The 17,801-nt window shown below is 37.2% G+C and overlaps 2 protein-coding genes and 2 pseudogenes across 4 annotated transcripts; 2 read left to right on the top strand and 2 right to left on the bottom strand.

Annotated features, from left to right (window-relative positions):
- Positions 1 to 4,045: 4,045 nt before the first annotated feature.
- On the top strand, positions 4,046 to 6,123 carry LOC145605903 (peptidyl-prolyl cis-trans isomerase CYP19-3-like). 3 transcript variants are annotated; one of them, XM_081661967.1, is made up of 2 exons: positions 4,046 to 4,207; positions 5,280 to 6,123. In XM_081661967.1, exon 2 carries the CDS (start codon positions 5,299 to 5,301, stop codon positions 5,827 to 5,829), a length of 531 nt encoding a protein of 176 aa, XP_081518093.1. In that variant the 5' UTR covers positions 4,046 to 4,207; positions 5,280 to 5,298; the 3' UTR covers positions 5,830 to 6,123. The 3 variants fall into 3 exon arrangements, with proteins under 3 accessions (XP_081518093.1, XP_081518092.1, XP_081518091.1); XM_081661966.1 differs by having other exon boundaries at positions 4,048 to 4,207; positions 5,258 to 6,123; XM_081661965.1 differs by having other exon boundaries at positions 4,050 to 4,207; positions 5,277 to 6,123.
- A 296-nt stretch (positions 6,124 to 6,419) lies between these two features.
- LOC145605902 (rubisco accumulation factor 1.1, chloroplastic pseudogene) lies at positions 6,420 to 8,110 on the bottom strand (annotated as a pseudogene).
- Positions 8,111 to 9,597: 1,487 nt separating this feature from the next.
- On the top strand, positions 9,598 to 11,843 carry LOC145605325 (pentatricopeptide repeat-containing protein At1g11290, chloroplastic pseudogene; annotated as a pseudogene).
- Positions 11,807 to 17,436, bottom strand: LOC145605326 (uncharacterized). Its single transcript, XM_081661361.1, has 5 exons — positions 16,993 to 17,436; positions 15,403 to 15,692; positions 15,206 to 15,295; positions 12,313 to 12,668; positions 11,807 to 12,226 (listed from the first exon to the last, which is right to left on the bottom strand). Exons 1-5 carry the CDS (start codon positions 17,204 to 17,206, stop codon positions 11,962 to 11,964), a joined length of 1,215 nt encoding a protein of 404 aa, XP_081517487.1. The 5' UTR covers positions 17,207 to 17,436; the 3' UTR covers positions 11,807 to 11,961.
- Positions 17,437 to 17,801: the final 365 nt, after the last annotated feature.

The raw sequence follows: 17,801 nt of genomic DNA, 5'->3' as shown, positions 1-17,801 counted from the left end.
CTGCATAGCTTGTGGAAGAAATGAAGTATCTGCTACATACAGGTAAAAAAAAAAAAGGAAGAGTTTCACCGTAAAATTATTGTGGTCTTCAAATTCTATGTATAGCTGCAACAAGCATATACTAACTTATAAGTTCCTGCAGAGCAACAATCACTTTCAATGTCTCGGATGGAACTGGAGCATTACAGTTCACTGCATTTACTGAAAACTGCATTCCATTACTTGGAGTGTCGGCTGAAGATCTCTATCAGATGAAAATATTGGTAGATACTTAACTGCTTTAAAATCATGCTAGCATGTACAATTCTTTTCATGCCTAAGGCAATGTTATTTATATTGCAGGAACAAACTGATAGGTTTAACGAAATTGCTCTCAAACTAGCAAGCACATATTTTCTTATCAAAATTGGTCCTACTACTGCCTTGGAACAAAATAAGGTTCTCCAATGGGGTCTAAAAGCTGTTGTAATGGAAGACCTCGACACAGCTGCTGGAGCAGGTAGTAGCACAACATCCAGTCGTTCTGTGCCTGCAACCAATGCTGCTGCACTTACAGCCATTGCTGCTGACCCAGCAGGTGATGCTGCACATGCATGTACTGGCACAAGTGATGGCAAAAAAACAACTGATGCAGAGGTTCTGAGCAAAACAATCAAGAAGGAAACTGTTCAAGCTTTTGATTCAGAAGTCTGGAGTCAAGAAGAGGAAGATGCATGCATCTTAGCAGAGACAATGGCTGCAGCAGATCAGGCTGCTCAATCTCAGACTGGAGATTCTGGACAAAAGAGAAAGAGATCTAATGATGATGATGAGACTGTTATCACTACACCAGCAAAGGATGTCCTTGAAGCAATAACACAGACAACAGAAAAGATTTCTGACCCCATCAAGGCAAAAGAAGCAGAACAAATTGATCGTTCTGTTCTCAAAGGGAAAGCTGCTAGCATCGATGGAGAAGAAAGTATTGCAGGGAAAACAAAAGTCATTAAGCAGGAAAAGCAGACCATGCGTCGAGCCCTCGTCTTTCCAAATGATGAGTCTGATGAAGACATATAAAAGGAAATAAACCAGATAATGCACATCAGTTGGGTAACAGCTTCACCTATAAATGTTTCCTAATATATCTACTCCTTGCGGCTAGACTACAAGCTTAAATTTTTTGCATCGTGTTACTTCCATCTTAGATCGGCTATGCTTTGGTGTATATAGCTTTTGGATCTAATGGCTTACATCAGAAGTAGATATACCTAGACTATTTCTTTTGAGATGATGCAACCTCAACTAAATGAGAATGCATTATTGTTTAGCCTTTTGGAAAATGTGGCTTTGAATAGGAACAAGTTCTATCACAGTCCATGTTCCTATATAACACCACATTTTAAAGTACTAGACTAGGAAGGTTGTTGTAATTAGTTAGCTTTTGCAGCCTGATTACTAGCAAGGCTCTAGATCATTAAGCATCAGACATTATGTGCTTTTGAAAGAACAAAGCTGCTACTGCTTTACTATTGTAAGCAAGTAAAACAAGCTTATTATGTAAATATAATGCAAAATATTATTATTATTATGGTTAGTTAAATACTTTGGATGTTTTAATTACCAGATAATATGTAATATAACAAATATAAAATCTAAGACAGCTAAGGAGATACCATCAACACTTCAAAATGCAACATACTTTCATATTCCATTAGATAGTTGATCTTTACAGCCTACTTACATACTTATCTAGACAAATTACAGACCATTCACTCCTAACAAATTTACTATACTTTACCACTAAAATAAACCCCCTGGCAGACTTTAAATCTACTAACATTTCTGAATCTAGCCAAAAAACACCACACCATCAGCAAACAAAAAACAACAATGGTGTCTAATTCTTTACAATTAGCTTTTAATCGGGAATTTTCATGGCAAACATCGAAGAGTCTTCGCTTGTCTCTTCATTTGCTCCCTGGTAATTCCCCGAATCAGACTTTGCGCCGCTGTCATCATCATCATCATCGTCATGCTCATGACTCTTTGACCCGAACGATACATCAGACTCTGCAATAGCTTTTTCCTCGCTCCGAGTTTCAGACTCAGAATTCATATCACTTTCAGCATTCTCATCAGTCTCATCATCTTCCTCGGTCTCCTCCTCTTCTTCAGTATCTTCCCCTTCTTCTGACTCACCTCCTTCTTTCTTACCATCTTCCTCAGCCGTATTTTTCCCTCTAGCATCATCCTCGTTCCCTTCTTCCTCACCTCCTTCTTTAGGATCATTTAGAAGTTTTTCGCTTTCTGATTCAATAATAATAACAGGCCAGTCTCCACAACCATCTCTCTCAATTTCTCTTTTTCTCTTCCTACTGGATTCCCCTTTTTCCTTTTTTCCTTTCCCTGCTCTTGAAATTTCTTGTTCTAGAAATTCCAAGTGAGTATTCATCTTCTCCGTCAAATCTGTCACATACGCACGAAAGCTTGCAGCATTCTCTTCCTTTGATCTCAATTCATTTGGTCTCCAAATCGGAGGTGTAAACACCCTCCCAGAAGTAGCAGTGCTGTCAGTACTAGCCATTGTTGCGCAAGAAGAAATTAATTTTTTAGGAGAAAAAGAAATAGAAAAAGAAGACTGAAAAGCAGACAAGAAAGGCAAAGCAGAATTTATAGACCACGCAACCCAAGTACATCAATCGACCAATCCAGTAGCAATCTCAGCAATCATGACAACATCCAAAAGAATATAGACCTTAAGACTTCCAAAGTACAACTTTAGTGTACGTACTCTTAAACAATCTAAAAATAGAAAATAGCTTTTCATAACCTTCCCTACATGTACAATATTTATGCACGCGTGTCAATCGAGTCTCCAATTATATAGACACGCCGAACTATTACTTTAAAGACCTGTTTTGCAAAAATGTAACCAAAAATCAGACATAAAATACCCCGATATCCACTAAACTAAAGATTGCATAACGTATTATTTCTAATCGTTACCTTTTCATCAAACATTATATCCATCTAACATGGATAATGTGAATAGTGTTAAAATTATAGTTGGTGCAATAATTCCAAAACAAAGGAAGTATTTTTGATTGAAAAGTTGACTTAACATAACTTATCGATTTTTTTAGCCGGATTTTTTTTAACAAATTAATCAAATATTATTCGGTAAAAATAATTTCAATATAGTAAAAATAATTTAAGTTTAGTAAGAATAAGTTTAATACTGTAAAATTAATTTCTATTAAAATGTTCACACTATTCACACTATGCACTAAACTAAAGATTGCATAACGTATTATTATATATAGGGGTGACCACAATTTGGATAAAAACCGAAATCCAATCCAATCCAAACGGAATTATCAATTCGGATCGGATCCAAACTTTAAATCGGATCGGATCGGATTGAGATTTTTTGAAAATTCGGATTTTCGGATTGGATCGGATTGACCCATTTGAATCCAATCCAAACCGAAAACCGAATTGCAAAATTAAGCTTGTGTAAATATGTTTTTTGAAGTTTAGGTTAAATAGTTACTTCTACATAAAATAAATTAGGGAGACTTTGTATTAATTAATTAATGGCTTGATGTTGAAATATTTATTTTAATCATGATTTTGAAGACTTATATTTATATTAAAACTTTATTTTTATGATCGTATTAGACGCTAAAAAATAATGTATTATAATTCGGATTTTCGGATCAAATCCAAATAACCGAATTTTAATTCGGATTGGATCGGATTGGATCAAGAGAGAAATTTGGATCGAATCGGATTGAAAAATTGAAAACCGAATTATATTTCGAATTGGATCGGATTCGGACTAAATCCAAACCGAAAACCGAACAGACACCCCTAATTATATCCATGTTAAGTAGCAACAACCCCGGCCATTTATACCACCAAACACAACAAATCCTTAATTTGTGTCCTTTAAAACGTTCGATTTATTTCGATCCAATACGTGTGAATTGGGCTATCGCGCGCATCGCGCGCGATGGCACAACTAGTACTCAATAAAAAAAAGAAATTCCTACCACAAAAATTAAGGGTCACCAAAAAAAGAAAAAAAGAAGCACTATAGAGCTCAGCCTCTAAAGACAGACTATAGATATCAAATCAACTCCATCTTAAAACCCTAAACCTCTCTGCATCAGCATCAGCATCACCGTCAAACGCCAAGCATTCTACACTCAACACTGAGTAACAGGTACATTTTCACACTGTATTCTCTCTCCACTATCATACTCATGTTTATCTGCTTCTTCATTTTCAATGTATCTGTAGCATTTTTGTTTCCTTACTTCAATTCCACATTCTAATTTCCGCTTCATAAGAATTCATGAATCCATTAAAAATTAGGGTTTTTCGATTTTGATTGGTGTAATAATTGTTTGAGAAAGAAGCACTTATCGAAGGCTTGCTGGTTTTATAATTTTAGTAACCTGTTGAGCTCAATAGCTGTGCAATATCATAAATGTCGTCAATCAGCTTATATTATCTCTATATTTATTGGGGATTTTTTTTTCTGGGTGACGAACATTGATTACAAATTCCAAGAAGTTAAACATAAAATTAGTGTATAAATGAGTAAATGTACCCATTTTTGTAAAGATTTGTTTTAATTGAAATAAAATTTACATTTTTTTTGTTAATAATTTGATTTTAGTGTATTGGGGTTGGAAGGATTTGTCCTGTATATTCAATCCAATATTGTGTAAGCATCCGAAACGATTTCCGGCGTTTGAATATGAAGAACAAGAACTCAGTTAGGTGTGGAGATGCATAATTTAGGAGAATTTTAGTTGGTGCTTTTGTTTGGTTGAGCAATGAACTTCATTTGGATATCAGTGATGCCACTTTACTTGATCATCGCTTTTGTCTTTTGGTGGTTTCATATTGATTTGATATCTGTAAATCACAGTTAGTTTAAGTTTGCTTATCTCTGCATTGGTTGATTACCTCGTTTATCATTTGGTTTTAGTGGTTTCCCATTGATTTACATCTGTAAATCACATTTAGTTGAAGGTTGCTTATCTCTGCATTGCTTGATTATCGCGTTTGTCATTTGGTTTTGGTGGTTTCATATTGATTTATTTATGTAAAGCACAATTAGTTGAAGGTTGCTTATTTCTGTCGTTAGTTAATGAGTGTGGCTACTGGCTACTTGGGTTAGTTTGTATCTGAATATTTTGGTCAGATGTTATGTAATTTTACTTGTGTTTTCTTTTTATGTACTTGGCTTTGTTTGATTCTTGAGGTTCTTGATTTGGATTCAGTAGCAACACTTTGAAGAGCAAGATGGCAAAGCCGAATCCCAAGGTTTTTTTTGACATTCTGATTGGGACTAAGAAGGCTGGTCGAGTTGTTATGGAGCTCTTTGCTGATGTTACCCCCAAAACAGCTGACAACTTCCGTGCTCTGTGCACTGGGGAGAAAGGAATTGGAAAAGCTGGGAAGCCACTCCATTACAAGGGCTCAGCATTTCACCGAATTATCCCAGATTTCATGTGTCAGGGTGGGGATTTCACCAGGGGAAATGGAACTGGAGGAGAATCAATTTATGGTTTGAAGTTTCCAGATGAGAACTTCAAGTTGAAGCATACAGGACCCGGTATTCTCTCTATGGCAAATTCTGGACCAAATAGTAATGGCTCACAGTTCTTTATTTGCACTGCAAAGACATCATGGCTGGATGGAAAGCACGTGGTTTTTGGCAAAGTTGTCGAAGGCTATAATGTGGTTACGGATATGGAGAAACAGGGTAGTGATGATGGAAGAACTAAATCTCCGGTTGTCATAGAAGACTGTGGGCAGCTACCTGATAATTGATTAGAAAGCATCAAAAGTGCTTTAGAAGTAAGTGTCCTTCGCAGTATTCTGAGTAGTTTTTAAACCCTCATAAGTCTTCATGTATCTTATAATAGGTCGTCCAAGAAACAAGAAATGTGGTGCTGGATAAGTACGTGTACTTTCCATCAGAGATGCTAGCTTTCTAAGGCTTTATTTCAGCAGGCTAAATAGTTGGGAGTTCGAAAATTTATTTCGAATAACAGTTAGATATTGGCAATTGCCCTGTTCCACTTGTTTCAAGTTAATATATTAATCTCTCGTTTCCTGAGTATTTGTTGCGATGGGAAAACAAAATCGCCACTATGCCATTGTGGATCCTCTGGTCTGTTATTCTATGTGCTTTTTGCGCATAGTGCTATGCCATTAGATCAGCTGAATTTCACAGTTTCTGAATCTGGCATTCAAACAGAGTTGCTTGAATTCAAGAGTGCTGAGTACTATTATTTGCTTGATTAAACTAGCTGATGCATTGGCAACATTGAAGAGATATGGCAGTTTTGTCTTTATTCTTTCACTGCTAATTACTCAAATAGACAATTGATTTGCAGAAGAACACTTCAAATTACATCTCGGTGTAAAAGATTGAATAATATGTATCCATTTCAAAACAAAGAAAACAAAATTACAAGCTCTATACTAGAGCAATAGTCATCATACAACTACAATGATCTTTGGTCTCTTTTGCATCTACATGAATCTACCCCAAAAAGACTCACCCCAAGAACCCCCTTCTAAACTAAACAATCAATCCCAATCTTCATCACTCAATTGATCATCAACCTCTTCTTTAGGCGGCCTAACCACAATCACAACCGTCCCTAAGCTCTCGGCCACCCCCATTTCCTTCAAAACCGAACCTTTCTCCACCTTTAACCCTCCATCATCACCACCCTTCCTAGCAACCAAGTAAAACCCATCATCAACCTCTACTTCCCTCCTATTCCTATCAATCACCACCAAAACCGGCTCATCCACATACCACCTATTCACCCTCCACGGCAACACTTTAGCATTACTAAACGCCACCGCCACACCACCACTCCCAATCCCCGCCAACGGAATCCACCTCGGTAGCACCACCCACCTATCCCACCCCTCATTAGCAACCACAACCCCAAACTCCCCTTCACTCCTACACTCCCTAGGCACCCTCCCCACCCCACTCTCCCCATCAACCGCCTGCGAAACCGGTAAAACCACCACAGTCGTGGCCTCCGCAACCTCCCCCATCTTCAACCTCACCACCGGCACCTTAATCGCCGCCTTCACAACCTCCTCCCCTTTCCCTTCCTTCTTCCCGTCAATCTCCTCCCTCACAGTCGCCCTCGCCTTATCCGTATCAGCAACCTCCAACGCCGTCGCCAAAGCAGAGCTCCTCCTCTCCGACGGATTCATGAACTCCCTCGAAAGCCGATAATGCCAAAACGCCCAACAATCCCCAGGAGAATTATAATCAAAACACCCAAACCCCGGCTCATCTTTCCTCGCCGGAAAATCCTTAATACTCCTGGCAATTTCCCGCGCTCTTTCCCCATCCAATCGATTCCGAACAACATAGTTCGCAGTAGCAGCCCTCTGCGCCGTGTTCAACATCCGAATCTCGTACAAAAGCTCAGCCCCACCATTTTCAAAGAAAGCAAGAGTTTCAGGCTTAATAATGGGGGACTCAGCAATGGATTCCCTCACCTGAGCAGCAACAACGAGGAGATTCTGCTCTACACCGGTGATACCAGTGAGTTCCTCAATTGAAGGTGGAGTAAACCCGTCTCTGAACAGGGTGGAGATAAGGGGGGCATACTCGTACCATAAACCAAGACGATTAGCAAGAACCTCGATAATCGAGGCGGTATCGAGGTTCTTGTATTTTTGGGGGAGGGGGTTGGGGGGAGGGCGGAAGGGTTGGTAGAGGTTTTGGGGTTGAGGGGAAGAAGAGGAGGATTTGGGGATGATGAGGTTGGAGACAATAGGTGGGGGAGAGTAAGAGGAGATGTGTTGTTGTTTGTTGGGGAGGCGAAAAGAGGTGGAGGAAGGTGGTGGGAGGAGGTGTTTGGTGGTGGTGGAGAAGAGGGTGGTGGAGGAAGAAAGGGAGTGGGAGGAGGAGAGAGATAGCATGGTGAAAGTTTGGGAATTGGAGGGAGATTGAGTGATTGATTTATCACCTTATCTTGTTTTGAGGAGAAAAAAGGGAGGGTAGTGTAATGAATGATGGAGTGATATGTGTATTTGTAAGTTTTGGGATATTTTTTGAGGAGGTTAAGGAGTGAAGACTATGATTTTGATGGTATAGTATATACCATATATAGAGAATATAATCATTTTAATTTATTTTATAAGAGAATTATGAATATTCTTCATAGGATTTGATTATTTGATTACTAATTAATTATTAATCGATTTGAGAAATATAGCTTGACTTTGACACGGACTGATGTGGGTTTGAGCTAAATTTATTTAAATCAAAATTATTAATCCCTCTGCCTTTAATTTTTTGCCCTATTACGTCTTTGTAAGTCATATTTTAGAACTTGACTGCAAATTGTCACTAATTTGTAAGTAATTATATATACGAGTAGTTATATGGAGTCTTGTTGGATATGTTTTAATGTACAATTTTATAATATCATATTCTTTTAATTTTTGCATAAACAGATTTTAAGATTTGTTTATAGAGAGTAGACATGAAGAGACAAATGGGGCAAACAAATGTGGATAGAGAGAGTATTCATTAAGACATAATCAAGACTAGAAGAACGATGAATTCTTAGCCTAGTGGTTAAGATTGAGGATCTATGTACGATAGGTCACAGGTTCAAATCCTCTCACCCCCCATTTGTAACCTACATTACCCTTGTGGCTCATTTTGACTTATTGAATTTATCTAAGTTAAAATGTACTTATTTGGAATTATTAACCTTTTGCTCGGGAAAAGGTGGCATAGGGTTTCCTTTAAAAAAAAAAAGGTGGCATAGGGTCATGTACGGGTTTATTAGCACGTTCTTACACGATATATGTTTGCATACATTTTCAAGAAAGGCTTACTGTGCCAACTATTTTGACTTTAGATCTAGTTTTAGTGTTTGACCTCCTCCCGCTATGGCTACGGGGTTGTGATAGAGGATATAGAAAAACTCATTCTTTGTCATAGTTTAGGATATGTTATGATGTACTTTCTTAATATTGTACCTTATCTTTCGAGATTTTCTATCACAGATAAGACTCGTATTATTGTAATATTATGTACATTGATCAATGGAAATCACTCAAATTGAACTCCAATTAACATAAAGATTATTTAAAATACGGCTCCAGTGAATAAGCAAATGTAAAATCATTGTAACTTGTGTTATTTTTGAGGAAAATAATTGTAACTTATGTTCTAATGCATTCTTATTACCAAATTGGCATTCACATGGAGAGTATATTAATAGATTGGGTCCAATTTTGTCATCTAGATATTTGCAAGTAGTACACAAGATATTATATTCCTTTTTATAATTCAAACAATCATGTAATATGTGGATGTGACAATGTTTTTGTGTGGCTACAACTCTTAAATAACAACCGTTACCTTACCAAATCTAATCCACCAAATTATGGCAACAACAACTTGCTTACCTCCTTTGAGAATCCAAATACACCAACACCAAAATCTTCCCACATTCAAACTTAAACTTCAACAACCAAATCATAATCAATTCACCACTGATGAAACTAAGCAAATTCATGCTCACTTTCTGAAAACAAACTTCCAAAATTCTTATGAAATTCATCCTACAATCCTTTTACATTCAACCTCGTTTGCTCGATATAATTTCCTCATAACATCTTATAATAAGAATAATCAACCAAAATATGCACTAAATATATATGCCCAAATGAGAGAAATGAACTTTGAAATTGACAGTTTTTTAGTTTCTTCACTTCTGAAATCTTGTTCACAGATTGGTTGTGTTTTTTCTGGTAGAGAGATTCATGGGTTTGCTCTAAAAAATGGGTTAGATTTTGATGTTTTTGTGGGGAATACTCTGATTCAAATGTACTGTGAATGTGGGTTTCTGAGTTCTGCACGGCTCGTGTTCGAAAAACTGGTGAAAAGAGATGTTGTTTCTTGGAATACAATGATTAGGGGATATGTTAAGCAAAGGGTGTTTGATGAAGCTCTGAGAATGATCAGACAAATGCAGTATAACTTAGTGAAGCCGAGTGAAAGTACGATGATTAGTATTCTAAAGCTGCTGGCAGATGTTGGGAACAAGGAATTTACAAAGCCCATGTTTGCTTATGTGATCAAGAATAGCAACATGAATCAGTTAGGAGCTAATTTGACTACTACTCTGATAGAGATGCATGCTAAGTGTGGGAATGTAGTTGTTGCGCGCTCTTTGTTTGATAGACTAACCGAAAAGAATGTCTATACTTATACAGCAATGGTTGCAGGCTACATTCGTTGCAATGCTGTAGAGGAGGGTGTAAGACTTTTTAGGCAGATGATAGAAGATGGGATTTTACCAAATGAAGTCACTTTGCTGAGTTTGATCGCGGAATGTGGATCAGTTGAGGCTTTGGAATTAGGAAAGCAGCTGCATGGTTATGTTATCAGAAATGGGTTTGCCATGACTTTACCTCTGGCTACTTCTCTGATAGATATGTATGGTAAGTGCTGTGAAATCAGTAGTGCACAAACGGTTTTTGATAAAATGGAGAGAAGGGATATTATGACTTGGACAGCCCTCATATCAGCTTATACTCGAGGAAATTGCATTGAAAAGGCGATTGATCTCCTTGTTCTAATGAGAGAAAGCAGTATAAAGCCTAATCAGGTAACTATGGTTAGCCTAGTATCATTCTGTGCAGAATCAGGTGCACTTGACTTGGGAAAGTGGATTCACGCGTACATAGATAAGCAAAGGATAGATACAGACATAGTACTCAATACTGCTCTTATTGATATGTATGCCAAATGTGGTGATATAACTACAGCCTACAGGCTGTTCGAAGAAGCTACAGATAGAGATATATGCATGTGGAACTGTATGATATTGGGGTTCGGTATGCATGGTTTCGGCGAGAAAGCTTTAGAGCTCTTTACTAAAATGGAAAATTTGCAGATCAAACCAAATGAAATTACATTCATCGGATTGCTTAGTGCTTGTAGTCATGCAGGTTTGGTAACAGAAGGAAACAGGGTTTTCGAAAAAATGAAGAACAAGTATGGCTTGTTACCAAAGATTGAGCACTATGGTTGCATGGTGGATCTTTTAGGGAGAGCAGGTTTGCTTCATGAAGCATATGATATTATACAAACCATGCCAATAAAACCTAATGTAGCCGTGTGGGGTGCTCTGCTTGCCGCTTGCAAGGTTCATAAGGACCCTAACCTGGGGGAACTAGCCTCTTCAAAGCTGCTTGAGATAGATCCTGATAGCTGCGGTCATAATGTTCTTATCTCCAATATCTATGCAACAGAGAAGAGATGGAAGAATGTAGTGAGTGTGAGAAAAGCCATGAAAAACAGAGGAATGAAAAAGGAACCGGGAATTAGTCTTATCGAGGTCAATGGTGCAGTGCATGAGTTCACAACAGGATTTCAGGCACACGCACAATTTGAAGAAATTGATGACATGCTCGAGGAGATGCTCTGCAAACTGGAGGAAGCTGGTTACAAGCCGGATACTTCTGTAGTACTGCTTAACATAGAAGAGAGAGAAAGAGAGAAGTCACTCAAGTATCACAGTGAGAAGATTGCCATGGCTTTTGGCCTTATTAACAAAGCTCCCAGTACTCCTATTCGGATTGTAAAAAATCTAAGGGTTTGTGATGATTGCCATACTGCTACAAAACTCCTGTCCAAGATCTATAAGAGGACCATCATAGTTAGGGACCGTAATCGCTTCCACCATTTCTCAGAAGGATCGTGTTCTTGTGGTGACTACTGGTAATGCATTACAAAAAGAAATAGGGAACGATAATGAATCGTTATATAACTAGAAAGTACAGTATATACAGTTGAAGCTTTACAGCTCTTTTGCTGAAAATGACATTCTCTAAACACCATTTGCTTAAATAAGTGTACAAGATTTAGCTGGTACAAACGAAGGTATATAAAGCCAATCAACCAAGCCACTGCTGACAACGTCGGTCCCCAGCACCCCCAACAGCACGACGAATGCTGATCTTTTCATTCGAGTACTTCTCTTGAAGAGATTCAAAAGCAGTCACATCAAGCTTACCGGAAACTGACTTCCCTTGTTTTCGACGATTAAGTTGCTCTCGTATTGAAGTCCAAAGTTTCCCTATAGCATCTCTCTGTTGAGAGGTAAACCGTGATACATGGTCATAGGCGTGTTTTACCAGTATGTCAATGACAGTCTGACACCTGCAAATGAGAATCCATTGTTGTTAGCACAAAAAAAAAAAGAGAATGAAGTAATTAACTTGTAGCAAAGGGGCGCAAGAACAAACCATGGGATTTTATAGCGCTTTGCAGCTATCTCCAAACAATTGATTATGGCTTCTCTTTGTAACCTCAGAAATCTCATCGTCTCTTCTTCATCCTCCTTCCCTTTATTATTTTTTGCTTTCTCATCTTTTTTCGGTTTACTTGAGATAAGGGCATCAAGCCCAAAAGGATCTAACTCTTCTTTGGTGGTAAGCTCAGTAGAAAGATCAGAAGGAATCACATCCTGGCTTGACTGAACCTCTCTACTTACCCTTTCCTTCTCATCTTGAAGTGCTGCAGCTTCCTCAGCATCATCTTCCTTGGTCGCAACAGGAAGATTGGATATCAAATCTTTGACACGACCAGCAGCTTTTGAGAACTGCATGTAGCCCGAACAAGAATGTTAACCAAGGTAGCACACGCATCATAGGCTCAGGAAAGTACATTATAAAACAATTTACACCAATGAAGATTCACATTGGCCAGAATGCCAAAAACTATCATTAGAATAGGAAATAATGTAAAAAAGTCAAGACAGCTACCAGCCTGGTAAAGCCTAAAAACTTAAAAGCTTCACAGAAAAAAAGGGGTTGCCAACTTGCCATACGAAAACTAACTGTGAAGAGGTCTATAGATGAAAAACAGAAATTGCTTACCTAACCCATACAATTTCATGCACCTCTCCAATCTACAAAATTTGCTTTTTACTATTACCCCATGTTAGTTACCTGTAGAGACAGGAAATGAATACTCATCTGCTTCATGAGGTTGAGATCAGGGAAAATATATAATTTAAATAAAAATAGCCACGTTTGGCATTGTTAGCATATGAGTTATGACAGACATGGATAAGAAATTTCCTCTCCATTCTTTGTCTGTTCTTATTTTAATGAATACTAAACCCTCTCTAGCTGCAACTAATTTTATTTTATTTTATTTTTTTAATGTATTTTCTATCTCCTGGCCCCAAAACTGTTATATAGAGAGTTAGCTGTAGACCTCTCAAAATAAGTAACACGCTGGTGTATTGATACTTAGGTTACACGAGTAGGGGTTTGGTGGTTTGATGTATCTCTTTGAGAATTGAAAACACTTAAATTTGACCAGAGCTTTTGTTGTAGCTTAACCAACGAATCGAAGAAACTTACTCATTTATATCTTCCTCGCCATTTTTGCGACAATTGAAATCTGCTTTTCTAAATTTTCATCTAATTTCTGGATTGAGTGCAATAGATGTGTCAGAACTCAGAGGCAAATAACATTGCAGGAGCATTAGATCTAAATATAAGATTGAATCCAAGTTAAATCATGAAAGAAAGGACATTCAGAGATCAGAAGAAGATATTAAAAATTTGTATAAATTGTTATAATGGGCAGTTGGGCTAACAAGGTGAGGTCAAAGGCACATATTTGCAAGCAAGTAAACAAAGTACATGTTCCCCATCCTCCCAACCCCCCCCCCCCCCTCCACCCCCGGGGCCATCCATGGTTGTGATCTAAGAAACCCATTTACAAGCATAAGCATGAAATGACTGTGGTGTATAAACACACCAGTATAGGCTGACAGTGTTCATCAGGTCAATGATCCCTGTGCACGAAGATGTAATTTCCACTGCCATGTTTCTGCAACCATTTAATTCCCTGAAGAACACATGTTGACAGGAATCATGCAAGACTAAATAAAGTATCTAACTTTAGCATAACACCCATTCTGAACCTGTTTGACAAACATAAATCCCAAACACCCTAGCTTCTACATTTGGAAACTCTGAATTGCCTACAATACCATCCAGTTAGCCACAGAAGCACAAAACATCTTAGAAATCACAGAAACACTGAAGGGTAAATCCTGCTGAAATCACAGAAACACTGAAGGGTAAATCCTGCTGTTCTAGTAATATATTGGAAATGGGAGCATGTAAAAATGTTTATAAGAAGAGACACTCAGAAAACTTATTTTTGCCAATTTCCAAAACACCTTGCACCTAAAAACATTTTTGAAATTTCTATGCCACCTCAAAAACAATTATTTACAAGGGAAAAATAGTTTGTAATCCCCTTCTTTGTTCTTTCCTCATTGTATTAATACACTTAAACCAACACAAATTCATAACGCAAGGCCCCAATGAGGTCATAACTTATGATTTGATAGGCACAAATAAACCTTTATTCTAATATAAATTATTATCCAGCAGCCATGCCAGAAAATCACTATGGACCAAAAGTGGTAACTAATATATAAGGGGCAACTCTGACCATAAGCTTCTATCTCACAGAAATAACACATGCCATCAAAAACTCATACATCAATCCATCCTAGAGTAGAAAACAAATCACTTTGAGCATAGAACATTTGGCAAATTCCTCTTCTTAGACCAACTTTATCCCATCCTCAAAGTGCATCAAATCCCCACAGCAGATTGCATGCATACCAATATTGTACACTATCCACAACTAAATCTTAAGTAAAATATTCTTATCAGAAATATACCTAAGTATTAAGCCCTAATAGGGCTCCTTTATTTCTATACAGTGTTTCTTAATTAGATCTATAGGCATCAGCCCCTCCCCCAGGTGATAAAGCAATAATCATCACTCAATCTGAAGAATACTTGATTACAAAAAACTTAGCAGCTTTCTCATAATAATTAATTAACCTATACTGCCATCATTTTAGTTACAAAATAATTATGGGTTGCAAAGTCATACTGATATTTAATGCTGACTAACCTATCTATGATAGTACTAACAGATATATCATCATCTCTAACATCATCTTCATTTCCAACACATTCTATAGAAGAAAATTAGTAACAGATAGCGCCTGAATGCATAACCCCAGCTCAATATTTTGATCACATATTCACTTTAAATTTGTGACACATGATATCATAAGCAAAGTTCCAAAATGCTTACCACAAAGCTGTCATCAGTATACAAGTCATTTGCCACCAGAGCTCGGATGGTCCATACAGTTAGTTGATTCTTCTGCTTCTTATTCAGACACTGCAGTCAACAAAAGGAGAGTCATCTCTACAGAAATGTATCAAATATGAAATCAACAATCATAATAACAGAGATAACCATGCATTCAAGATCATTGATAAACTTACATCTTTTGCATCTTGTGCCGCAGAGAACAATGCATGATAATCTGATCGTGCAGAAGCATTATTGCATGAAGTAGGCGAAAACATTGCTGCTTCCAGTATGGAAAAGAAGTGATCAGCCGTTTCAGGTTTGACACTTCCAGCCTGAATCAACTGTATAGCCAACTTCGAAGCTTTACTGAACTTAGCAGAATTTCCGATGTGGGAGGCTATCTTCTGCATGGCCTCTACAATTTGTGATATAGAAGCATCCGTTGAGGTTTTAAACCTCAATTTCTTTCCAGATCCAACCTCTGAAATGAGTTAAAAATAATTCAGCACCTTACTAGCATTTTAGTGTTATGCTTAGACATAAATAGTCATAAAAGATTATATAAGAACATAATTTCTCTCAAGTCTTTCCATAGCTCGAAAAGTTATGAAATGCATATGGAATTTGGAAGGTTACTGTAAGAAAATAGCAGTCAGCAATTGAAAATTGATGATATTGTCTCACATGAGACATCCCAAGACTAAAACAACTTTCAGTAGGATCCCTCTAGATCAACCTATATTCGCAATTTCAGCAAACTAAACCAGACGAAATTGAACCTTCATTGACTTATTGCTTTCTAGAATTCTAGAAATACAAATGATTCAAGATACCTTGGAAAAAATTGGAAAATCTAGATAAAATTATTATATCACCTACGACAGGAAAGAGTCACAAATATGTGAAACCAGGAAACTTCTTAATACCTAAATTCAAAGACAAAGGTAAGTTGAAACTTTTTTAGACCATAAAATGATACCTTAAATTGTTCTTGATTAACATCTTTTCATTCACCAAACTATCTACGCTTAACTAGAAACTTTATACAAAGTATAGTATAAACTAGATATAAGAATTTAAGCCGGCAACATCCATTGATCACCAAACTTTATCCAAAACCGAACAGCAACACCAATCCTCCTTCATCTCTGCTTATTTAGACCACTATAGTAAGCAGACGAATTCATATCCACAACAATCCTTAACCACTTAAATAATCCAAAGCGCGAATCTACTATAATCAATAGCATTTCTTGTTTCAATACAGCTCTGCTTATATGTTGCGACAAGCCTAAATCACCGAACTTCATTCAGAAGCCAATAAATTACAATCAATAGCATGTCTTTTTTTTTTTTATTAAAAATTGTTCAGTTAAGCTTATCTAGACCCACTATAGTAACAGGCCTATGAATTCAAATCGACAACGACCCTTAATCACTAATACTCAATCCAACAGCGAATCAAACGCAATCAACATCATTCAAAATTACTAAAACTCCGAACCATATAATCTTAAACTTTACCTTCTAATAATCATTCAATTCTAAAAAAAAATAAAATAACTAACTTTCCTAATCAGAAACCCTAAAATGACCAACCCCATTACTTGAAGTCAGCAATAATCGTAATCACCAGATATATATATACACAAATGAATCAACCAACAAGCAATAACAATCTAATTAACAATCATAATGCATAAATTAAAACATGAAATCAAAATTATACACAATTAAACAGATAAATTAAAGTAATTGATTAAAAAGGGGGGCAAAATTACCTTCATTTGGGGTAGATTCTGGAGGTTTGGATCGTTTGAGGGCACTTTTGAGGGGAGGAGGAGGGAGTGGATTTGTGTCTTTAATAATACTAGTTGTTGAATTATTTTCATTGATTTTGACAGATTTGCGAGGTTGAAGATGAAGTTGTTGTTCTTCAGGAGGAGGTGAAAGGTATGAAGGGGGTGGTAAGTCGCCGAATAAGTCACCCGCCATTGTTGGAGGTTGGAGGTTGAAGGTAGAAGGTTTTCTCGCGCTCTCAGTTACGCAGTTGTTAACTTGCTTGTGTTTATGATGGAAACTACAGAATTGCAGGCTTTACAGCAATACAGTGTGAAATTGAACGAGTAATAGCATAAATTAAACAAGTCAAACGACATTTACAGAAATCAAGTAGAGACCACAAAGAATAGATCTCACATCAGAAACATATTTTTCTCCTAATCTTTGAATGAGTACTCTCTCCATCCCTTTGTTAGTACGTAGATTTGTCAATTTTAACTCGAACCGTTAAACTTGAATGTTCCTAACCGATTTGAAAAGGAATCGAATAGTTAAAAATTTGTTTTTTGAAAATCGACCTAACCCAATTTTTTTCCAACCAGAAACAAAACTGAATTGTTTTGTGAAGACCATTGATGACTCGACCCGTTATCACGCCGAACCGTAACAAAAAATGAAAACAATCTCAACCGATTACGTCAGAAAAACTCCGTAGTAACCCGACCCATTTTTAACCAACACCTTTTAAATTCGATAAAAATCAAATAAACTTCAACTGTTCCAACCTGTAACGCGTTGTGACCGAACC

The sequence above is a fragment of the Chenopodium album genome, chromosome 22 (genome assembly GCF_948465745.1).
Source record: "Chenopodium album chromosome 22, dcCheAlbu1.1, whole genome shotgun sequence".
NCBI classification, from domain to species: Eukaryota; Viridiplantae; Streptophyta; class Magnoliopsida; order Caryophyllales; family Amaranthaceae; genus Chenopodium; species Chenopodium album.
The sequence above is the reverse complement of the archived record's forward strand: the minus strand, read 5'-3'. Positions and strand labels throughout refer to the sequence as shown.

Bases quoted from the DNA above. Each gene is read 5' to 3' on its own strand.
- LOC145605903 (XM_081661967.1), top strand. From the start codon at position 5,299: ATGGCAAAGCCGAATCCCAAGGTTTTTTTTGACATTCTGATTGGGACT.
- LOC145605326 (XM_081661361.1), bottom strand. From the start codon at position 17,206: ATGGCGGGTGACTTATTCGGCGACTTACCACCCCCTTCATACCTTTCA. The intron at 15,296-15,402 runs GTAAGTTTATCA...TGTTGACTGCAG, and splicing joins CGGCACAAGATGCAAAAGAT to TGTCTGAATAAGAAGCAGAA. The intron at 12,669-15,205 runs GTAAGCATTTTG...GGCTACATGCAG, and splicing joins ATACTGATGACAGCTTTGTG to TTCTCAAAAGCTGCTGGTCG.